Genomic DNA, 20,511 nt, shown 5'->3' with positions numbered 1-20,511 from the left:
AATTCCCTGGGGACTCTCCTGCTATACTACTATGGTGCAGGTGCTTATCTATCAGCAGTGCAATTAGGAAACTCATAGGTGTAACAGGTGGGCTCTGAGAGCAGTTTTTTGTAAGGGACATTTGCTACATGCGTTCCAAAAATGAGCGACAGCAAAGTTGAGCAACGCTGTGCAATTAAGTTTTGTGTCAAACTTCAACACAGTGCCACAGAAACCTACTCAAAGATTCAACAAGCTTATGGAGACACAGCTCTGTCAAGAGCACAGGTTTTTAGGTGGTTCAAAGCATTTTCTGAAGGCAGGGACTCTGTCAAAGATGACACTCGGCCAGGGAGGCCATCATCCGTTCACAATGATGCAAATGTTGAGCGAATCAGAGACTTAGTTCGTTCAGACCGCCGTTTAATTGTCAGGATGACTGCTGAACAGTTGCAGTTAAATCCTGTGACTGTCCATCAAATTTTAACTGTTGATCTGGAAATGAAGAAGATTTCGGCAAAGTTTGTTCCCAAGAATCTGACTTTCGAACAGAAAGAGAACAGACGAGCCATTTGCTCTGATCTTCTAGAGAGAATTGACACTGACCCAAATTTTTTCTCCAATGTTGTTACTGGGGATGAATCATGTATTTTTGAGTATGATCCTGAAACAAAACGTCAAAGTCTCGAATGGCACACTTCAGCCTCACCTCGACCCAAAAAAGCAAGAATGAGCAAATCAAGAGTGAAGACCATGCTCATCTGCTTCTTTGACAGCAAAGGTATCATCCATAAAGAGTTTGTACCTGAAGGACAAACTGTCAATGCCCTATTCTACCAAACAGTCCTGGAAAGGTTACGAAAACGAGTTGCTCGTGCAAGGCCAGCCATCAAGGACAGCTGGATGTTGCATCATGACAATGCGCCTTCCCACACCGCACTCTTTGTAAGAGAATTCTTGGCTCAGAAAAGCATACCAGTTGTACCAAATCCTCCATACTCTCCAGATTTAAGTCCCTGTGACCTTTTTCTATTCCCCAAAGTCAAGAAACACCTCAAAGGACAGAATTTTGGTGTCTTGAACACCATAAAGGCAGCTGTGACGAAGCAACTAAAGGCGCTGACGGTTTCTGAGTTCCAGCACTGCTATGAGGAGTGGAAACTCCGATTCATGCGATGTGTGGCTAGCCAAGGCAACTACTTTGAAGGGGATAGAGTCAAATTGTGAATAAATTGTAAATATTTGGCACTGCAATAAAAGTCTCATTACTTAATTAACAGACCTCGTATGTGAAAAATGGTTTACATTTGCGATGGCTTATGAGCGACTAGTTTTAGGCTAAAAGTTGTGCTTAATGCCCATCCGGCTAAAAGTTGATCATTATTTGTGCAAAATGCAGCGAATAAAAGTTTTGCTCTGCTTAAGAAATTGTTTAGTCGCTGATATTGACTAGTTCAGCAGTGCAGAAAAAACTTAAAACATTCAGAAGGTCAGAAAACATTGTAAAAGGTATTGAGCAGCCAGAAAAAATATTCGTTTTATCGAATGCAACAATCAGAACGCGAATGATGCAAATATTTTTGTCTCAAGTTGTCAATTTTTGTTTCTGCATGTATTATCAGTATGGTTCATTTATCTCACTTGTTCTTTAATATATAGTGTATTAGAAGCATTTGTTAGATTATCATTATATAACTTATGAATTTGCAAATTCATAGCATATTATTCGATAGCATCTTTGCGTTTACCGTAACTCGGCTTACAATTGATCGACACTCATAAGTCATTTCTATTGCACATAAAAAAACAGTTTTGGCTGCAAACTGTGGTAAACATATCAATGAATGCAATGAGCTTTTATGCAACATTGTTAGATATATAGTTGAAAATAAATGAAGATATACCTTCAAATTTAAGATGAAATAAAAAAATATAAAGCTCTAGCAAATTAAAAAGCAGGGCGTAGGCTATAATATCATCGCAGGTTCGTAGAAAGCAATTGATATCTCCTTGTAGAGATATTTCTCGGCTTCCCAATGCATGTTTATTTAAAGATCTTTGACAAGTTGGAGCTAGTTCGCAGATTTATTGTGTGGTGGACGCCGGGCCATGATTTTCTGTTAATGTATTATTCTCATCACTACTCGTACATATTTTGCATGTTGTGTTCGCTTCTTTTATTGTGTATCATATCGCTTATAATTTGTTTGTTTATTATAACCATGCCAACGTGTTAGCGATTTTATAATTCTTACTTTTATACGATTTCCTACTTAGTTCCATTATCCGGAACGGGTAAAATGCATGTATATATAGAGAGCGCTGTCTCGATGGGAGAGCAGAGCAGTAGTCGCAAGCTCCACGACTAATGGAATTTCCTTCAGAATAAAAACAAATGAAAAACCACAATCATTTTCTCACATTCATGTAACATTTATTACAAGTTAGATCGTGCCTGAGTAAAAGCCGGCCAAAATTCTTCACAATTGCATCCAAAAAGGTTGATGTCGCTCCGCCCGAAGGAGAGTACAAAATATAGGCGACATTTGCTTCGCCCGGTAAAGATTTAAATTTAGCTTCCCAAAAATTCTGACAAGCTATTTGAAAAATACAACGCCAGCCTCTATTTGAACGCCACCTCCATTATTTGTCACTGTAGGAAAAGGATTGAGAAATAGAGCGCCATGACATTCAAATGGAGGTTTTACCTTATTTCAAGATGATTATAGGAGCATATTAACAGTAGATCTTAAATTAAGATGCAACACTTCTTGTTTTCTTACATGTATTTCATAGTTATAGAAGACTCCATTTACATTTCCCTTTTAGGTTGCTTGTCATTTTTGTGGTTTGCTAGAGATCAATGTGTTTGGTGTGCCTCTGAGGTGTTCATCTAACAATACTTGGTTTTTGTCAGCTATAATAAAGGTGCAAAACGATGGCGGACTCTGAGGCAGAAAACAAATGTGGATTCTGTATGAGAGAAGGTAAGGGAATGGAAGAACCAAAGATCCTTCCATGTAAACACGTCCATTGCCTGGAGTGTCTTTCCGACTTCTATCTCATAAACCAGCTCATACAGTGTCCAATAGAAAGATGCAGGTGTGTAAAATGATGCTTCTCATCAACCTTAAAATTAGGTTTTCCAACCATCCTCAAATATGTACTCTTATGCGTTTTTTCAATGAACTAATAATATCAAGTCTCTGTCTATTTAGAGAGGTGTATGAAATACCAGCAGCAAACCTTCCTTCCTATGTAACTGAAGACAACACGGAATGGTGTGATGTGTGCCTCAGCAAAGAGATAGATCTACAACCAGCTGATATCTACTGCACAGACTGCAAAATGAAATACTGTGTTAAACACAAAGAGGTAAGAGCGGATTTTGTCTGGACGTGATGCGGTGTGTGCGTGCTCGCTGTGTATGCGGTGTGTGCGCACGGCGTGTGTTTGCATGTGATGTGTGTGTGTGCGGCGTGTATGCGTAGTGTGTGTATTTGAGTAAAAGCAGTTCTTCGAAGATCAGCCATAATGTTTACTTTGTAGAATGTCTGGTTAGCTTATTGCAAGCAGATGCTGTGCATGTTTATAAGAGCGTGGTTGCACAAACAATGACTCTGCAATCTCGATTATGTGATCTTGGCTGGACATGTCTGAAACCAGTGGCAAGGAAGCCTAGTTGACTGGAGACATGTTCAGTTGCAGAGAACAATTCAAGTTTGGATGCCATGCCTGTCACCACCAGTGACCTTTTGGGAAGTCAAACCCTAAACTGTTGTTTGTAAGTTGGGAGTTCTCGACCACTAGGCCACCGCTGCTCTTTATGCAGTTTTGAGCAGCTCTATGTGCAGGCTGCTCTTTGTGCTATCTCCGCATGCATAAACATCTATTCCAAGATGAGACGACTCCCCCCTCTGTGTGCTTTCAACTTTTGGTTGTTTATTTTACAGACACATGATGATATTCTCATGGACCACAAATATATAGACATCAAAGAGTACAAACCACAGAAACAGAAGATAGATATAAGAACATGTGACAGACATGAGCAACAGCCTTACAGTTCGGGATGTAAAGTCTGTCTTATGGTTTTCTGTAGTCGTTGCTTCTCTGGATTGACAAAATGTCAAGGCGGTAAGTTAAAGATAGACGTACACAAAATATTGGTAGATTTTATCAAAAAGTATCGGTATTTTTCTATCATTTGTGATTGTTTTTGATGTTTGAAGTGATCTGACAGCCAGGATGTTTCAAATGAAAATCGATAAAACCTGATCAGAGTGAAAATGCTCGGATCAAACGAAATTATTACAAACGAAAGTGCGATTATAGCGTCTATAATTGCAAAAAAGCTGTCAAAGTAGAGAACCTGAAATAGAGTAAAGGAGAACGCATAAACTTGAATGCTCATAACAACTACAGCAACAATAACAACTAGTGATGTCATTTTACACTTGTTTTACTTTTTGACGTTTTACCCGTGATCAATTGTTATCAATTTTAATTTAGAAACATCTGGCAATCAGATCACCTCGAACATCAAAAACGATCACAAATTATAGAAAAAATACCGATACATTCTGATGAAGTCTACTAATGTTTATCAGAAAGAATACCCATTCAGTAGACAAAAACCTTGTGTAACTTCTTCTTTAATACTGAAATTTTGCTTGCTATGGCTAGACTGGCCTATTGCTATGGCTAGACTGGCCTATTTGTTATGGCTAGACTGGCCTATTTGCTAAGACTAGACTGACCCATTTGCTATGGCTAGATTGGCCTATTTGCTATGGCTAGACTGACCTATTGATATGGCTAGACTGGCCTATTTGCTATGGCTAGACTGGCCTATTTGTTATGGCTAGACTGGCCTATTTGCTATGGCTAGACTGGCCTGTTTGCTATGGTTAGACTGGCCTATTTGCTATGGCTAGACTGGCCTGTTTGCTATGGTTAGACTGGCCTATTTGCTATGGCTAGACTGGCCCATTTGCTATGGCCAGACTGGCCTATTGCTATGGCTAGACTGGCCTATTTGCTATGGCTAGACTGGCCTATTTGCTATGGCTAGACTGGCCTGTTTGCTATGGCTAGATTGGCCTGTTTGCTATGGTTAGACTGGCCTATTTGCTATGGCTAGACTGACCTATTGCTATGGCTAGACTGGCCTATTTGCTATGGCTAGACTGACCTATTGCTATGGCTATACTGGCCTATTTGCTATGGCTAGACTGGCCTATTTGTTATGGCTAGACTGGCCTATTTGCTATGGCTAGACTGGCCTGTTTGCTATGGTTAGACTGGCCTATTTGCTATGGCTAGACTGGCCCATTTGCTATGGCCAGACTGGCCTATTGCTATGGCTAGACTGGCCTATTTGCTATGGCTAGACTGGCCTATTTGCTATGGCTAGACTGGCCCATTTGGCCCTTCAAAAATGAAAAACTAAACTTAACTTTTTAATTTAATGACTGTACAGCGACTGTGGTATTATTGGTTTGCATCAACAATTTCTTTTATCACTTTCACTTGGTTATTATTGTAGATGATTATGGCAACTATTAACTTAGGGTGTCGCGCACCTTCAATGTGAATTCAAATCAATCTTTTTCACTATTTTTTACACAGCAAGATTTATGCTGCAAAGAAAACAAAGAAAAAATATTTTGTATGTCTATAATATAGTAAAACCAAAATATCTTTACTATGATAAAAGTGGTGTCTGTGTGTTCACCTCACTGTTCAAAGCCAGGGTTAGAGGTTAAAATATAATATGGAATATTATAGAACATAATATAATATAGACAATACTCTAACAAATGCACCAGTCAACTGCCGTTAGGCACCTATTGTTGAATAATTGGGCGACTACTTACTCTTTGTGATTTCTCGGCACACCTGACGATTCACCACCCCTCCTACCACCCCGGCATTAGAGTGCCCGAGTTGTAAGATATAATTATAATAGAGATACCCAAGTACGCCGTTTTCTCTCCCAAGTGTTGTAAAATAGAAATTATTTTTTCAAGGCCAACTTTGCACTCTTGTTATTCAAATCGAATTTGAGAACTTCCATCGACGTGACGCTTTACGATATGTGGAATTTCTATAAGAAGAGGTTTAAGTCGTAGTAGTCTACTGCTATTAGTTTCATAGGACGATAACTCTTAATTCAAATAACGTTGTTTTCCTGGTAACTACTTTAGTAAAATGATCAGACTTTAGAATGTAACACCCCCTTTAAAGCATCTGAGAGACTTCAGTATGACTATTCAATCCATCATTTTTTTTTGATGTCATCAAGCCGTTTGCACATGCGCTCGTTAGCGAAAAATATTTGGAGAAGACGATTGTTATTCTCTTGTTTAATAGTATTTTTGGTGTTGTTTTGATAATATAAGAAAAAAATTGCAAACAAAAACATCATTTTCAAAAATTCATTGCAGAAGCTTCGAGTTTTTAACGATAAAAGTTTTCTACAAAGATGGCCGACAGCGATAGAATGACGTCACGAAAAAACCAATAATACAAACATGATAATCAGCACTCAATGAATGCGAATCGGATGCCTTCTGTCTCACAACATTGATCTCTAATCTTACATTTCTCACATCAATGATCTCTAACCTCACATGTCTCACTACATTGATCTCTAACCTTCAATGTCTCACATCATTCATCTCTAACCTCACATGTCTCACAGCATTGAGCTGTAACAATATACGTCTTACAACATTAATCTCTAACCTTCAATAGCTACAACATTGATGTCTAACTTTCTACTACTCACAATATTGGTCTCTAATAAGTTGTTTGTCTGAAAGCAAAATGAGGTCCATCCTTTTTGATACATTTGTAGTAAGATGGGGAATTGCTGTGTGATTATACATATGAGATTGATTATTAAAGGTTGACTTGGGAAAAAGTTCACATTACAGTTATTTGGTATCATAAGATTCACCATGTCTTACTCTGTTGTGTTATAGGTGCCAAATATGTGGAAATGTGATTACAAGCTCCTAAAAACTCAAAAACAAACAGTTTCTCCAAAGTCTCTTTCCAAAATGACTCAAATGTGACGCATTTGTGTGAGATGGTTTCTGTTTACACTTTCATGCAACTTACTCGTCGAAATAGTTTCACAAATATACTTCACGCAATCGATAAAACCATGTCTATTGTTCTTACGCGTCTGTTTTATCGTCATTGTAATGCTGTTGTAATGCTGTCACTTTTAGCACTGATATCTTATAACTTACCGTAAAAATCCATGTAACTTTTTAACCTTACCTCGAAGAAGTACATATCATTGTCTGATAATCATGACGAGCCTGTTGGTCACCTGTGATAATCGAAAAGTGCTGCAAAGATGATTTGCGAAGTATTGGGTCACATGATCAGATTGCGGCTTGCCGATTAGACCAGGCCGAAACAAAACTGTAAAGTAGCGAGCATCTATATTTAATACAGGGTCTTCGATAAAACCCGAAGTGTTTGTCATAAACTAGTACTACGATAAGTTTTATATTGAGCTTTGTATTGGCCTTACAATTCACGTGAGAACATACGTGACAAAACGATAACCAAATTTCGTGCCTACGTCATCCAAATAAAGAGATTCGAATCTACGGCGGCTTTTCGTTTTTGAGCTTTGAAGAGCTTGTAATCACATTTCCACATATTTGGCACTTACTACACAACAGAGTAAAACATGGTGAATCTTTTGATACCAAATAACTGTAATGTGAATTTTGTTGCGAGTCAACCTTTAAGATATAATCATGCGAGGTACTTGATCACACGAATATACGTGTACAGAAAAAATGTAAAGATGAAAGCACCAAATAGTTTCAGTTTGAGATGTTGGCTACAAAGTAATTATTCTTGTACTTACAGAGGAAAGTCATCAACTGCTGCCATTAGATGAATTAGTAGCCTCTCTAGAGAACAGATTTACAAATATTTTGGAAAGAGAAGTTGACTTGGAGAAATTTTTTAAACTCATCTCAAAGAGCATCTCAGACTTTGATACTGAAACTGTGAAGATGCTGCAGTCTCTACATGCTACTAGAGATGCACAGGTAGTAAATACAATACTAATAATAATATACAGGTAGTAAATACAATACTAATAATAATGTACAGGTAGTAAAGACAATACTAATAATAATATACAGGTAGTAAATACAATACTAATAATAATATACAGGTGGTAAATACAATACTAATAATAATGTACAGGTAGTAAATACAATACTAATAATAATATACAGGTAGTAAATACAATACTAATAATAATGTACAGGTAGTAAATACAATACTAATAATAATTTACAGGTAGTAACTACAATACTAATAATAATGTACAGGTAGTAAATACAATACTAATAATAATATACAGGTAGTAAATACAATACTAATAATAATGTACAGGTAGTAAAGACAATACTAATAATAATATACAGGTAGTAAATACAATACTAATAATAATATACAGGTAGTAAATACAATACTAATAATAATGTACAGGTAGTAAAGACAATACTAATAATAATATACAGGTAGTAAATACAATACTAATAATAATATACAGGTAGTAAATACAATACTATTAATATTGTGCAACTAGTAAATACAATACTAATAATAATGTACAAGTAATAAATACAATACTAATAATAATTTACAGGTGGTAAATACAATACTATTAATATTGTGCAACTAGTAAATACAATACTAATAATAATGTACAAGTAATAAATACAATACTAATAATAATTTACAGGTGGTAAATACAATACTAATAATAATGTACAGGTAGTAAATGCAATACTAATAATATACAGGTAGTAAATACAATACTAATAATAATATACAGGTAGTAAATACAATACTAATAATAATATACAGGTAGTAAATACAATACTAATAATAATATACAGGTAGTAAATACAATACTAATAATAATATACAGGTAGTAAATACAATACTAATAATAATATTTAGGTAGTAAATACAATACTATTAATAATATACAGGTAGTAAATACAATACTAATAATAATATACAGGTAGTAAATACAATACTATTAATATTGTGCAACTAGTAAATACAATACTAATAATAATGTACAAGTAATAAATACAATACTAATAATAATTTACAGGTGGTAAATACAATACTATTAATATTGTGCAACTAGTAAATACAATACTAATAATAATGTACAAGTAATAAATACAATACTAATAATAATTTACAGGTGGTAAATACAATACTAATAATAATGTACAGGTAGTAAATGCAATACTAATAATATACAGGTAGTAAATACAATACTAATAATAATATACAGGTAGTAAATGCAATACTAATAATAATATACAGGTAGTAAATACAATACTAATAATAATGTACAGGTAGTAAATACAATACTAATAATAATATACAGGTAGTTAATACATACTAATAATAATATACAGGTGGTAAATACAATACTAATAATAATATACAGGTAGTAAATACAATACTAATAATATTGTACAGGTAGTAAATACAATACTAATAATATTGTGCAACTAGTAAATACAATACTAATAATAATGTACAAGTAATAAATACAATACTAATAATATTGTACAGGTAGTAAATACAATACTAATAATATTGTGCAACTAGTAAATACAATACTAATAATAATGTACAGGTAGTAAATACAATACTAATAATAATATACAGGTAGTAAATACAATACTAATAATAATATACAGGTAGTAAATACAATACTATTAATATTGTGCAACTAGTAAATACAATACTAATAATAATGTACAGGTAGTAAATACAATACTAATTATAATGTACAGGTAGTAAATACAATACTAATAATAATATACAGGTAGTAAATACAATACTAATAATAATTTACAGGTGGTAAATACAATACTAATAATAATGTACAGGTAGTAAATGCAATACTAATAATAATATACAGGTAGTAATTACAATACTAATAATATACAGGTAGTAAATACAATACTAATAATAATATACAGGTAGTAAATACAATACTAATAATATACAGGTGGTAAATACAATACTAATAATAATATACAGGTAGTAAATACAATACTAATAATATTGTGCAACTAGTAAATACAATACTAATAATAATGTACAAGTAATAAATACAATACTAATAATAATGTACAGGTAGTAAATACAATACTAATAATAATATACTGGTAGTAAATACAATACTAATAATAATATACAGGTAGTAAATACAATACTAATAATAATATTTAGGTAGTAAATACAATACTATTAATAATTTACAGGTAGTAAATACAATACTAACAATAATGTACAGGTAAAAAATATAATACTAATAATAATTTACAGGTAGTAAATACAATACTAATAATAATATACAGGTAGTAAAGACAATACTAATAATAATATACAGGTGGTAAATGCAATACTAACAATAATGTACAGGTAAAAAATATAATACTAATAATAATTTACAGGTAGTAAATACAATACTAATAATAATATACAGGTAGTAAATACAATACTAATAATAATATACAGGTAGTAAATACAATACTAATAATAATGTACAGGTCGTAAAGACAATACTATTAATAATTTACAGGTAGTAAATACAATACTAATAATAATTTACAGGTAGTAAATACAATACTAATAATAATGTACAGGTAGTAAATACGATACTAATAATAATATACAGGTAGTAAATACAATACTAATAATAATATACAGGTAGTAAATACAATACTAATAATATTGTGCAACTAGTAAATACAATACTAATAATACTATACAGGTAGTAAAGACAATACTAATAATAATATACAGGTAGTAAATACAATACTAATAATAATATACAGGTAGTAAATACAATACTAATAATAATATACAGGTAGTAAATACAATACTAATAATAATATACAGGTAGTAAATACAATACTAATAATAATATACAGGTAGTAAATACAATACTAATAATAATATTTAGGTAGTAAATACAATACTATTAATAATTTACAGGTAGTAAATACAATACTAATAATAATGTACAGGTAGTAAATACAATACTAATAATAATATACAGGTAGTAAAGACAATACTAATAATAATATACAGGTAGTAAATACAATACTAATAATAATATTTAGGTAGTAAATACAATACTAATAATAATTTACAGGTAGTAACTACAATACTAATAATAATGTACAGGTAGTAAATACAGTACTAATAATAATATACAGGTAGTAAATACAATACTAATAATAATGTACAGGTAGTAAAGACAATACTAATAATAATATACAGGTAGTAAATACAATACTAATAATAATTTACAGGTAGTAACTACAATACTAATAATAATGTACAGGTAGTAAATACAATACTAATAATAATATACAGGTAGTAAAGACAATACTAATAATAATATACAGGTAGTAAATACAATACTAATAATAATATTTAGGTAGTAAATACAATACTATTAATAATTTACAGGTAGTAAATACAATACTAACAATAATGTACAGGTAAAAAATATAATACTAATAATAATGTACAGGTAGTAAATACAATACTATTAATAATTTACAGGTAGTAAATACAATACTAACAATAATGTACAGGTAAAAAATATAATACTAATAATAATTTACAGGTAGTAAATACAATACTAATAATAATATACAGGTAGTAAAGACAATACTAATAATAATATACAGGTAGTAAATACAATACTAATAATAATATTTAGGTAGTAAATACAATACTATTAATAATTTACAGGTAGTAAATACAATACTAATAATATTGTGCAGGTAGTAAATACAATACTAATAATAATATACAGGTAGTAAATACAATACTAATAATAATGTACAGGTAGTAAATACAATACTAATAATAATATACAGGTAGTAAATACAATACTAATAATAATATACAGGTAGTAAATACAATACTAATAATAATGTACAGGTAGTAAAGACAATACTAATAATAATATACAGGTAGTAAATACAATACTAATAATAATATACAGGTAGTAAATACAATACTAATAATAATGTACAGGTAGTAAATACAATACTAATAATAATATACAGGTAGTAAATACAATACTAATAATAATGTACAGGTAGTAAATACAATACTAATAATAATGTACAGGTAGTAAATACAATACTAATAATAATATACAGGTAGTAAATACAATACTAATAATAATGTACAGGTAGTAAATACAATACTAATAATAATATACAGGTAGTAAATACAATACTAATAATAATTTACAGGTAGTAACTACAATACTAATAATAATGTACAGGTAGTAAATACAGTACTAATAATAATATACAGGTAGTAAATACAATACTAATAATAATGTACAGGTAGTAAAGACAATACTAATAATAATATACAGGTAGTAAATACAATACTAATAATAATTTACAGGTAGTAACTACAATACTAATAATAATGTACAGGTAGTAAATACAATACTAATAATAATATACAGGTAGTAAAGACAATACTAATAATAATATACAGGTAGTAAATACAATACTAATAATAATATTTAGGTAGTAAATACAATACTATTAATAATTTACAGGTAGTAAATACAATACTAATAATATTGTGCAGGTAGTAAATACAATACTAATAATAATATACAGGTAGTAAATACAATACTAATAATAATGTACAGGTAGTAAATACAATACTAATAATAATATACAGGTAGTAAATACAATACTAATAATAATATACAGGTAGTAAATACAATACTAATAATAATGTACAGGTAGTAAAGACAATACTAATAATAATATACAGGTAGTAAATACAATACTAATAATAATATACAGGTAGTAAATACAATACTAATAATAATGTACAGGTAGTAAATACAATACTAATAATAATATACAGGTAGTAAATACAATACTAATAATAATGTACAGGTAGTAAATACAATACTAATAATAATGTACAGGTAGTAAATACAATACTAATAATAATGTACAGGTAGTAGATACAATACTAATAATAATGTACAGGTAGTAAATACAATACTAATAATAATATACAGGTAGTAAATACAATACTAATAATAATGTACAGGTAGTAAATACAATACTAATAATAATATACAGGTAGTAAATACAATACTAATAATAATATACAGGTAGTAAATACAATACTAATAATAATATACAGGTGGTAAATACAATACTAATAATAATATACAGGTAGTAAATACAATACTAATAATATTGTGCAGGTAGTAAATACAATACTAATAATAATGCACAGGTAGTAAAGACAATACTAATAATAATATACAGGTAGTAAATACAATACTAATAATAATATACAGGTAGTAAATACAATACTAATAATAATGTACAGGTAGTAAATACAATACTAATAATAATATACAGGTAGTAAATACAATACTAATAATAATGTACAGGTAGTAAATACAATACTAATAATAATGTACAGGTAGTAAATACAATACTAATAATAATGTACAGGTAGTAAATACAATACTAATAATAATGTACAGGTAGTAAAGACAATACTAATAATAATATACAGGTAGTAAATACAATACTAATAATAATATACAGGTGGTAAATACAATACTAATAATAATGTACAGGTAGTAAAGACAATACTAATAATAATATACAGGTAGTAAATACAATACTAATAATAATATACAGGTAGTAAATACAATACTAATAATAATGTACGGGTAGTAAATACAATACTAATAATAATGTACAGGTAGTAAATACAATACTAATAATAATGTACAGGTAGTAACGACAATACTAATAATAATATACAGGTAGTAAATACAATACTAATAATAATATACAGGTAGTAAAGACAATACTAATAATAATATACAGGTAGTAAATACAATACTAATAATATTGTGCAGGTAGTAAATACAATACTAATAATAATATACAGGTAGTAAATACAATACTAATAATAATGTACAGGTAGTAAATACAATACTAATAATAATATACAGGTAGTAAATACAATACTAATAATAATATACAGGTAGTAAATACAATACTAATAATAATGTACAGGTAGTAAAGACAATACTAATAATAATATACAGGTAGTAAATACAATACTAATAATAATATACAGGTAGTAAATACAATACTAATAATAATGTACAGGTAGTAAATACAATACTAATAATAATATACAGGTAGTAAATACAATACTAATAATAATGTACAGGTAGTAAATACAATACTAATAATAATGTACAGGTAGTAAATACATTACTAATAATAATGTACAGGTAGTAAATACAATACTAATAATAATATACAGGTAGTAAATACAATACTAATAATAATGTACAGGTAGTAAATACAATACTAATAATAATGTACAGGTAGTAAATACAATACTAATAATAATATACAGGTGGTAAATACAATACTAATAATAATATACAGGTAGTAAATACAATACTAATAATAATATACAGGTGGTAAATACAATACTAACAATAATATACAGGTAGTAAATACAATACTAATAATATTGTGCAGGTAGTAAATACAATACTAATAATAATATACAGGTAGTAAATACAATACTAATAATAATGTACAGGCAGTAAAGACAATACTAATAATAATATACAGGTAGTAAATACAATACTAATAATAATATACAGGTAGTAAATACAATACTAATAATAATGTACAGGTAGTAAATACAATACTAATAATAATGTACAGGTAGTAAATACAATACTAATAATAATGTACAGGTAGTAAATACAATACTAATAATAATGTACAGGTAGTAAATACAATACTAATAATAATGTACAGGTAGTAAATACAATACTAATAATAATGTACAGGTAGTAAATACAATACTAATAATAATGTACAGGTAGTAAATACAATACTAATAATAATGTACAGGTAGTAAATACAATACTAATAATAATGTACAGGTAGTAAATACAATACTAATAATAATGTACAGGTAGTAAATACAATACTAATAATAATGTACAGGTAGTAAATACAATACTAATAATAATGCACAGGTAGTAAATACAATCTAGGTATTCAAGATTAGATAGCGCTGGATGTGAATATTTACTTAGATATGAACTATGTAGTATAACTAAGATTTTTGAGTGTCTCTCAATAGTTGGCGGAAATAAAACAGAAATATGATGAACTAGAAAGAGAGTCCATGGCAAGCAGACAGCGTACCAAGACAAGGTTGGCCGAATACATGGAAGGAACAGTGATGAGCAAATGGAACTCTGCGACAAACACAAGATACAGATTAGAAGCAAAGTGCAAATACAGCCACAAGGTTAATTCACTGATATTTGCACTTAACTTTTTGACCTAAATCTGACAAAGAATCTAAAATTAATATGGAAATTAGTAGCTGGCTCCCTTCAGTGACTACCAGTTATAATAACATACACAGTGACATATATAATAACTACCGGTGATAATAACATATACACTGACATATATAAATATATAATGACTACCCGTTATAATAGCATACACACTGACATATATAGTGACTGCTAGTTACAATAATATCTATACTGACATATATAATGACTACCAGTTATAATAACCTATACACTGACATATATAATAACTACCAGTTATAATAACATATACACTGACATATATAATGACTACCAGTTATAATAACATATATACTGACGTATATATTGACTACCAGTTATAATAACATGTATGCTGACATATATAATGACTACCAGTTATAATAACATATATACTGACATATATATTGACTACCAGTTATAATAACATGTACGCTGACATAGATAATGACTACCTGTTATAATAACATATACATTGACATATATAATAACTCCGAGTTATAATAACATGTACACTGACATATATAATGACTACCTGCTACATATCTACTGATATTTATAATGACTACCAGGTATAATAACATATACACTGACATATATAATGACTACCAGTTATAATAACATATACACTGGCATATATAATGACTACCAGTTATAATGACATATACACTGACATATATAAGGACTACCTGTTATAATAACATATACACTGACATATATAATAACTACCAGTTATAATAACATATACACTGACATATATAATGACTATCAGTTATAATGACATATACACTGACATATATAAGGACTACCAGTTATAATAACATATACACTGTCATATATAATAACTACCAGTTATAATAACATATACACTGACATATACGATGACTAACAATTATAATAGCACACGCACTGACATATATAATAACTAGGTGTACTGCCCGGCGTTGCCAGAGTAATGAAAAAGTGTTTGGATAGAAAATTTATTCTCATATTGCATACCGTATACAAAGTTTCCCACTCTTCCTTTTAAACTTCATATCATGAGAAAATATTTTTAAGCTGTTCAAATGATTGAAGAGGAAAAAGAAAACAACTAAAGGTTTTCAAGCCTTTTCAAACAACTACAACTTTTAAATTTCATACCATGAAAGAAGTGTTTTGTTGAAATAATTTAGAAAGAAAAATAAAACTGTAAATGTGTTTAAATGTAAATGTGAAATAGTTAGCAAGTAATAGCTAAATATAATCTGTTTAGCTATGATTAAAATGAAAAATTATTTATTAAATAAGGTAATAAAAAGTATATTTTATTTTTATGTAATTTTAGTTTACTATAATTAAGTATAATTTATTTTAATTTAACATGTAACAACATTTGCCACTCTAACTTTCAAACTACATAACACAAAAAAAGTGTTTTCTTTAATTGAAATAAATGAAGAGAGAAAATAAAACAACTGTACAGGTTTTTAAACTTTTTCAAACAACTGTATTTTTCAAACTTCATATCATCAGGAAAAGGTTTTGTGCAGGACAACTAAATTAAAAATAAATAAAACAACTGTAAAGGTTTTCAAACCACTGTAAGTTTAAAATTTCATAACTTTCAGCGACTTGTAAGAAGGTTGTTCGAAAACTGAGTTGTTCTAAATCTGAAACAATTTTTCCCATTAAAATAAAATTATGTAAATTATGTAATCCGTTCCAAGGCAAGAAAACAACTTCGGTAAAGTATTTTTTCAACATTTTACACCATAAGCTTTACTTTATACCGCATACTATAAATAAAAGCGGGTAATTATGGAAAACGGTAGATAGAGATCGTGTTTAATCTTCATGGAAGGTTTTCTATTTATGATGATGGAAATAGAAAACAAAAGTAAACAATTTGTACACTTTGTCAGTGTACAAATTGTTTACTTTGTAAACAATTGTAAGTAATTTGGCTCTTATAACATCATAAACATTAAAGGTTAAGATACACAACTAAAAATGCAAAAATTGATAATGAAACAGCTAAAAATGCAACAGATCAGCTACATCAAAAATCGTAGGAAAAAGCAATTATAAACAGCAATGGCACGTTTACTTCACATCTTTAAAGGAGAATCCTCATCCAAAACAATTTAGGGTAATTTGCCAGGCTAATAGCAAGTGGCAGGCAACTCTCATTACTTCTCATTGTTTATAAGCTGATTTTTAGTACCCGGGCAATGCCGGGAAGCACAGCTAGTAACACTATATACACTAATATACTGTATATATCAGGCCCGTATTTTCTGGGGCGGCTGGCCGGCTGAGCCGCCCCAACTTTTTGGGAATTTTTCACGGCCAAGTACAGTCCAACTCGGATAACTCGCCCTCGGATAAAATGTAACAATTCATCTCAAACACAAGGTTAACTCGAATGGATTTGTTTGGTCAGTTCCAACGCAATGATAAATTGCTTCAGATAACTCGACCTCAACATCATTTATTCGGAATGTTATTTGCCCAACGGCCATGGACACGGTTTTTATCGCTGTAGAATATCACTTCATTCCAAGCCATAGAGACAAACATCAACTTTTAGTAGTTCTTAGGCGTCATTATTATCATCATCAGCGGCAAAATATTCTTGTTAACGACTTGTATAATGGTTTGCAAAAGATCAAGTTTTACCAAACATCCGCTTGGCCATGTCCCATCGAAAGCGTAAAAACCTCCGAATGAACTTGAAATAAAATCCGCAAAATTGATCTTTGTTAAAACGCTCAAAAGAAAAAGATGCCTTTTTCTGAGCGTTTCAACTGTGATCAAGTTTTGCCTATTGTAATTTAGAAACGTCTTGTCAGTCACATCACCTAAAACAAAACAAATCTCAAAAAATAGAAAAATGTTGATACTTTCCGATAAATTTTTTAAACTTCACATGAGAGGCCCGGCTGGAGGCCCTACATGAGAGAAACCTGTTGGGGACTTACATCGCCCCTCCACACCCTAGGTGTTTATAACTAGTCGCCTAACATTAGGCGCCCCAACTTGCAACCAGTGAATACAGGCCTGGTATATATACATGTAATAACTAATGTATCATAAACCACTAATCTAATTGATGTAGAAGGAATATTCTTTATATATATGTAGGTTGATATAATAAGAGCATACGATGAGCTGTATGACAAAATGGGGAGTCTTTGGAGAGAACAACTCCCAGCTCTGAAATTGCCTGATATCCAGGAGATAGAAAAAAAAGGTAGTTTGTTGAAACATTGTTTACTATAATTATGTTCTTGTTTTACAGTACCTTATATTACCAGAGTTTTTGTTTTATTTTTATAGATAAAAATAGAGATGCTGAAGTCTTTATAACTTTCAGCTCTATCGCAATCGAAAGTGAGAAGTTGGTGAGAACTCCTACATACCCAAAATCCCTGTCTCTTCTAAAGACGATCAACCTACAGGGCCGTGCTCAAAGGGTCTATCAGCACAAAGGAAATATTTATGTAAAGACGAATAATTATATTGTGAAGGTAGACAACTTACAGAGTGTCAATACCTTAATTCGTCCTCAATACTCAGTGTTATCTGTCGCAATTCATAAAGAGACTATTTATGTTTTGACCTCGACCTTTGCTAACATTGGACGACGACATTCTGATCTTATAGAGACACGGATTGTCCAGTTGTATGATTTGTCTGGCAAGCTGATGTCTAACTGGCCATCTGCTGTCAACAGTTTGTACAGTTCACTGACACTTGTCTCTGATCAGCTTCTTCTTGCTGACGGGACGAATTTCAAGGCTGTACCAGCCCTCTACACACTTAATGGAGTTCGAATAAAAGATGTCTTCAGCTCTATGAGATCATCATTACGAGTTCTCACTGCTGCAGATAAGACTTCTATAATTGCGTTTGATTCAAGTTTCAATGACCTCATCAGGATAGACATAAATACTGAAAAAGTCATGTGGAGGAGGAAGGAGAAAGAGCAACCAGCTATCACATGCTATGGAAGAGGACATGCTCTCTTAGCTGATAGTGGAGGGGAGCTGAGAGTAATCAATTTAGAGACAGGTTAGTTAGCCTCAGTTTCTATAAACCTGTGAATATGACAACTGTAAACCATATGCTTGGTATAAGTTTTCAGGAAAGTGGTTAATATCTATCTTTAGATCTCAATAAGCAAACCTGGCCCTAATATAAGTAGGTTTGTGTAATGTTATTCTTTTCTTCTAAAAATCAAATAAAGTCACTTGTTATTTCCATCGATTGCATTTGATTGCAAATATAATCCCCTGACAGCTAGTCATGCTCATTTTAGGAGTTGTGGTTCATGAGTTTGGTGGGCTGAAGCAAGGCAGTAAGCGTATCCACCGTGAGGGAGACACTTTGGCTGTAGCAAGTCGACATCGTGCAATAGTGACAATTTATAAGCTAAGTTTTAGCCCGTGTGTGCCTCTGCACACAACGATTCAGTTGCCCCAGATTCCTCGTACCCATGGTCCACCTATTGCTGTTTCACCGCCGCCCTACGTCTGTGCGCAAGTAAAAGCTGTCAAGAACTCATAACCAGAAGCCAAAGGAATTGATCAATTGATAATGTATTGATTAATATATTGATATTAGATTAATATATTGATTAAGACTTGTGTTATCGCAGAAAGATAACTCCAGCTTCTACAGCTGGTTACAACTATTAAAACAATAAATGAGCAATATTTTTGCACCTCTGTTTGACAGAGTTTGTCCATTTATATATTTTTATATTATCATATAAGTTGTACCTGAATATTCGATGACTCACCACTTGCTCTGCTATCTTAATATAGAGTATTTTTCTATATATATGTTATAGTTATATATATAACTATAACTTATATATATAATCAGTCAAATCATATTAAATAGATAAGTATGTTATGATGTTATGCTTTAGATAGGTTTATTCATATGTCACTGGATTGATATTGAATGTTACACAATATCCTGCTTTTTAAATTTCTCTTTGCTATACTGCCATTTAGATTTTGAAAAATATATGACTC

General features: G+C 30.8%; 1 protein-coding gene across 1 annotated transcript in view; it reads left to right on the top strand.

Annotated features, from left to right (window-relative positions):
- LOC137391211 (uncharacterized) overlaps nt 1-20,064 on the top strand; it is a 51,575-nt gene extending 31,511 nt beyond the window's left edge. The window contains exons 2-9 of the mRNA XM_068077611.1: nt 2,897-3,081; nt 3,198-3,354; nt 3,933-4,116; nt 7,879-8,063; nt 15,262-15,432; nt 18,611-18,719; nt 18,806-19,540; nt 19,788-20,064. Coding sequence (XP_067933712.1) covers nt 2,918-3,081; nt 3,198-3,354; nt 3,933-4,116; nt 7,879-8,063; nt 15,262-15,432; nt 18,611-18,719; nt 18,806-19,540; nt 19,788-20,035 — 1,953 coding nt within the window. The 5' untranslated portion in view covers nt 2,897-2,917 and the 3' untranslated portion in view covers nt 20,036-20,064. The remainder of the gene's footprint in view (nt 1-2,896; nt 3,082-3,197; nt 3,355-3,932; nt 4,117-7,878; nt 8,064-15,261; nt 15,433-18,610; nt 18,720-18,805; nt 19,541-19,787) is intronic.
- Nucleotides 20,065-20,511: the final 447 nt, after the last annotated feature.

Source organism: Watersipora subatra, chromosome 3 (assembly GCF_963576615.1).
Source record: "Watersipora subatra chromosome 3, tzWatSuba1.1, whole genome shotgun sequence".
NCBI classification, from domain to species: domain Eukaryota; kingdom Metazoa; phylum Bryozoa; class Gymnolaemata; order Cheilostomatida; family Watersiporidae; genus Watersipora; species Watersipora subatra.
Note: the sequence above shows the minus strand (reverse complement) of the source record. Positions and strands in the feature narration are given on the sequence as shown.